This window comes from Crocuta crocuta, unplaced genomic scaffold, assembly GCF_008692635.1.
Source record: "Crocuta crocuta isolate KB4526 unplaced genomic scaffold, BGI_CrCroc_1.0 scaffold528, whole genome shotgun sequence".
In the NCBI taxonomy this organism is placed as follows: domain Eukaryota; kingdom Metazoa; phylum Chordata; class Mammalia; order Carnivora; family Hyaenidae; genus Crocuta; species Crocuta crocuta.
Window position 1 is genome coordinate 1,803,780 of NW_027530010.1, and position 5,304 is coordinate 1,809,083.

General features: G+C 56.4%; 2 protein-coding genes across 2 annotated transcripts in view; one reads left to right on the forward strand and one right to left on the reverse strand.

Annotated features, from left to right (window-relative positions):
• RAB25 (RAB25, member RAS oncogene family) overlaps nt 1–1,723 on the forward strand; it is a 7,386-nt gene extending 5,663 nt beyond the window's left edge. Inside the window, exons 5-6 of the mRNA XM_077764163.1 lie at nt 949–1,029; nt 1,363–1,723. Of these exons, the coding sequence (XP_077620289.1) occupies nt 949–1,029; nt 1,363–1,490 (209 nt within the window). The 3' untranslated portion in view covers nt 1,491–1,723. The remainder of the gene's footprint in view (nt 1–948; nt 1,030–1,362) is intronic.
• The window catches only part of RIT1 (Ras like without CAAX 1), a 245,244-nt gene that overhangs the window by 136,400 nt on the left and 103,540 nt on the right, over nt 1–5,304 (reverse strand). The window lies entirely within an intron of this gene.

Sequence of the window (5,304 nt, forward strand, 5' to 3'; positions counted from 1 at the left end):
GACTTCCCCCATGGGGCCCCCCCACCTCCATCGCCTCTTCCTCCCAGTGCCTCAGCCCTCCCCTTCTGTGGGCCGTGTCCCTCCTTATGCTCCACCGCTTGACCCAGGGTTGTCTTTGTTTATTTTTGAGAGAGAGACACAGGCAGGACAAAAGTGGGGGAGGGTCAGAGGGAGAGGGAGACATAGAATCCGAAGCAGCTCCAGGCTCTGAGCTGTCAGCACAGAGCCCGACGCGGGGCTCGAACTCACAAACCGTGAGATCATGACCTGAGTCGAAGTCGGACACCTAACAAACTGAGCCCCCCAGGCGCCCCCCAGGATTCCTTTACGGGCAATAATTTTGCCACTGGTGGTAAAGGCCAGGCCCCTCTGCAATGCTGAGGGGCCCCGAGTGGGCCAGGTGCGCTCCCCATGGCCATCGCCAGTCACGCTCTCCCAGGAGTCTGCTGGGCTCAGAGGCAGCAAGCTGCGGCAGGTACGGGTGCAGGGCGGGCTCCGGGGGCCCAGGGCCCAGCCTCGCGAGATGCGGGACAGCCAGCAAGTCCTTTGCTGGTGCTCTTGGTGCTTCTGGTCTTCCTTCCGCTTCTGTAAAGAAGGGATAATATTCAAACCTACCTCACAGGTTTTTCGGCGTTAAATGAGCTCCGCACGCCAAGGGTTTAGCACATCACGAATGTACAGAGTAAACATCAAGTAAATATTATTGTGCTTCTCGGGGCGCCTGGGGGGCTCAGTCCATTGAGCATCCAACTTCAGCTCAGCTCGTGATCTCACGGATCGTGGGTTCGAGCCCCACATGGGCTCCGTGCTGACAGCTCAGAGCCTGGAGCTGCTTCAGATTCCGTGTCTCCCTCTCTCTCTGACCCTCCCCTGCTCACGCTGTCTCTGTCTCTCAAAAATAGGTAAAACATTAAAAAAAATTTATTATTGTGCTTCTCTTCCTGCCAGAAAACAACGGATTGCTGTTTCTGGAGACGTCAGCCCTGGATTCCACCAATGTCGAGCTGGCCTTTGAGACCGTCCTCAAAGGTTAGAGCCCCTGCCTGCATTTGGCACCCCCCACCCCATCCCACGCCCGAGGCTCCTGTGGGCAGTGGTGGGAATGCGGGCGCCCAGCCCTTGCCCACCCCTGATGGTTCCTCAGCCCCTCTGTGGGCCCCCAGACTCCCCAGAGCCTCCCTAGCCTGAGGCTTGGGGAAGGAACCAGAAGGCTACACTCCCCAGGGAGCCAGGCATTAGCCCTTCACCCAAGTAAGTAGCAGGGACCCAGGTGCCCGAACTCCACTTCCTTCCAGCGAAACCTCCTGGCCTGGCCACACCAGGCGCTCAGCAGGGCCAGAGCGTGTNCCTCCACCCCCTCAGAGATCTTCGCAAAAGTCTCCAAGCAGAGGCAGAACAGCACCCGGTCCAGCGCCATCACCCTGGGCGGCACCCAGGCTGGGCAGGAGCCGGGCCCGGGTGAGAAGAGGGCCTGCTGCCTCAGCCTCTGACCTTGGCTCACCCCAACCCTGACCCCATGGCCTTCTGGCACCCCCTCCCACCCAGCTCGGGGACCGTCCCTGCCCTGTGGCTTCAGATGTCCGGGCGGCTTCCCTGTTCCCAGCCCCACAGACCACAGGGCTTTGAGATCATCACGGTCCCCCCAACTCCCCGGGGTCTCTATTACCCGTTCCCTCCCCCCGCCACACACTTGGGCTTCCAATAAAACTGTGTTTTGTACCAACGTCTGGCCATCTTGCTGCTCCCATCCCTGGCTCTCCTTCACCTCTGGACCCTCTGGGCTTCTCTCCCCCTCCCCCTCCCCCCACACCCACCATCCCCAGGGCCAGCTTCNGGCCGAGATGGGGCATCTGGAAGGAGAGACAAAGGAAATCACCGGCAGGCACCATCTGGTGCCCAGGGCCCTGGTGCCAAGAACTGAGGTCACTCCAATGCCAGGGGTGAGGGGAGGAGGCAGGGGAGGTGGTGGAGGGAAGGGGCGTGTGCTGGGGAAGGGGATTTAAGCCTGGGCTGCCTGACCCCCCGAGACGCCCCCCCAGGAAAGGGAGTGTGGTGTGGGGGGTGGGTTCAACCTGGCAGGATGGGAGGAGTGTCTCCGGCTGTCCGGGCAAGGTCTCGGCCACCCAGCCTCCCCCAGGACAGGCTGCACGCACCCCCCACCCCCAGGAGGGCACTGGGCACCTGGGGACCCGAGCAGGGAGCTGTGGGCCACGGTGGGCGCCGTCCCTCCCCTGCCCCGCACAGGGGGCGGGGCACCCCGTCCCTCCCGAGAAAACGCCCTCACCCGGCCCACGGTGGGTCAGACCCTGATGCAGAGGAAGAGGCCAGAGCCTTAATTAATAATACTTTTAATAAAATTAAGTTCTTAATAGCACATTTAATACATTAACCCTCCCCCTCTTGGTTTCTCTGCATTCTGTGCAACATCACTTTGACTTGATTATTCATGGGTCCGTTTCATTTCCCGCCTTTACTTTGTTTTTGAAATATTTTTCCTTGGTGGGTTTGTACGTGTCTTCACTAGATGCCTCAAATTAAGTCTGACCACAATCCTACGCTACTTTCTACAGTGGAGAGACTGTCCCCCTGCCCCAGGGCCGTCTCCCCCCCACCCTACCCCACCCGCACCCTCCAGTGGGAAGGGAAGCCCTCCCCGCCCCACACTCTACCTTCCCAAACTAGCGGGGTTTCTAGGACAAAAAGAGCAGGGGGGGTCTCCCGAGGTGGGGTGAGAAGAGCAAATTGGGGAGAGGGAGATGTGACGGGGCCTAGGGCCAGGGAGGGGCCCGACGGAGTCCCTGGTGTAAAGGCAGGCTCCTCTCGCCCAAAGGAGAGCCAGGGGCCTCGCGCCCGCCCGGACAGCAGGGCCGCCCCGAGCTAGGCTGCTAGAAGGCAAGGGCGAAGGAAGATTAGTGGATTTCTTACATGCAAAAGCCAAGCTCCCCAGGCTTCTGCGGGGAGGGTGCTGTGCCCCCAGGCCAGGGCGCGGCGGGTGGCCCCTACCTGAACACTCACAGCAGGAGGTGGGCTGAAACACAGGGGTGGGGGCAGGGGTCCCCCAAACCCCTGCTGCCCTCCCTCTGCCTCCGTACCCCGGGGGCCCTGTTCTCCCAGGCTTTCAAGGACAGTATCTCCCCTGAACCCCAGGGGGTGGGAAGTCCTTCTTGGAGTCTACCTTCTTTGAGACAATACAGCAAACCTGCGGAGCACAGTGCCGTCGTAAAGAGCCACTGCTGAGGCTGCTACTTCCACCGCCGCCACGGAGGCCAAGAGCTGAGTGGGATGTTGGGGAGGAACGAGGTCGGGGGGGCGGCTGACCCCCTCAGTCCTCTCGAAGCTCTGAGTCGGTGGGAAACGTGTGCATAGCTGTTCCTAGAAGGATCTACCAGGCTCTTGAATCACTCCGCAGCGGGGTGGACGGAGGCTACTCTGCAAGAAGGACTTCCTCGGGCCTGGGCCGAGCAGTCTCCACCCTCCCCGAGACCCCCAGAGGACACCCCGCTTTGGAGTAAGGACTGCTCTGCAGACACCGGGGATGCGCATGAAGGGAGGCCCCTCAGGCGCAAGGGCACAGAGCAGGTGCGGGGAAACGTGCTCCCCTTCTCTGCCGCCCTGCCCGGCTCCCACGCGCTTGAAATGATCAATGTCTACCTTTCAAAGACCCTGGGGACCGAGCCCCTCATCTATTTGTCCTACAATTTAAAAATCCAAGGATTCTCAGAATCAACCCCAGCAGACTGGAAGCTCCCGGCCTGAACTAGCAACCTGCTCACACCGGGCTGCCTGGAGATGGGCGAGTTCTCACATGCAGGGTGGACTTGACCGCTTCCCTCACCTACTTTCCTTTTTCGTTACAACTTTTATACATTCTACTGGACCCAGGGGCCCTCAATGCTACTAAACTTTAAGCTATCTGAATATCGTCTACTAAGTAACTAGTAATTCTTTTTTTTTTCTCTAGGATTATATGAAATAAATTTGAATTATTATTATTAATAATTATTATTTTGTAGTATTCTTTTCTTTTAAACCCCTCGGTTTCTTTCTTTTTCTTCTCTCTCTCTCTCTCTCTCTCTCATTTTTGGTTAAACAAAACAAAACAAAACTATTTCTCTTAAATCTCGCACCGCTCTGAGGGGTCCCGCAGGCCTCCAAGGCCTCAGCTCTGGACTTCCCCCTCCTCACTCGCCCCTGGGACAGGGCAGGGGAAGGGGGGGCCAGCTCTGGATCCCCAGTCCTAGTGCGTCTTCCTTTCTCGTTAATCCCTTTCTTTGTTTGGCTCGGCCGGCTCCCCCGAGGGGGAGGGGGCCCACGGAGTGAAATCCAATCTACTTGCGGGGCCCCAGAGGGACCAGGTCCCCGCAGCCCCCGTCTCCACCACACATCCCAGGATGCTCCCCACGAAAAGCAAATGACATTCCTCCCCAAAAAAAAGTGGGGGAAAAAAGGAACGTAAACCCGAACATATATTAAAAACACTTTTTTTAAGATTTAACTCTGAATACAAATGTATTTTTTTTCTTCTTCTCTCCCTACATATATTCTAAACCTTCTAAAGTTTTTTTATTTTTTTAAGGATCACTTTATCATAAAATAAAATATCCTTTTCATATAATAAATTACCTAATAAAAAGTCTTTTTTTTTTCATATTAGCCCAGGTTCTTTGCTACATTTATACGGTAATAAACGCCTTTATTAAAATAGAATATTAAATTATAAAGAACTGCTTTTTTTTTTTTTTTGCTATTTTTGTTTTCTCTCCGCTGCGTTGGTCGCCTATCTCGCTCCCTCTCACGCTTTCTCTCCTCTGTTTTGTCTCTCACCATGTGTGTTTTGCGTTGGTTTCTAGGTTTGGCTCAATTAATAAGGGTGGGATTGAATTTTCTGAGCCCCCTAGCGTAACAGTCTTCTGCCTTTGTGGGTAAGAAGTGGAGAGGGGGAGGGGGATCGACAGACAGACATCCCTTCTTCCCACCCCCCTCCCCACCCCCCTTGGCGACCGAGGGTGCCCATTTGGTTTGGTTACTATTGTACAGACATCTCAGGATGGCTCACATTGGCGGGAAGGAGGGAAGTTGTCACAGGCCAGTGTGCCTGTGACCTCCTTCCTCTCCCCTCCCTGGCTGGTGGTCCGGAGGGGTAGGCCGAGGAAAGGTGAGTTAATTCACAACAGGAGGAAGGAGAGGAGGCGATCCCCCCTGCACCTCCATCCCTGCACCCCCTCTCCGTCAGATAGAATGGGATTCCGAGCTAAGTGCTCAGAGATCACTTAGAAGAGCCCCACCCCACTATATACAAGAATG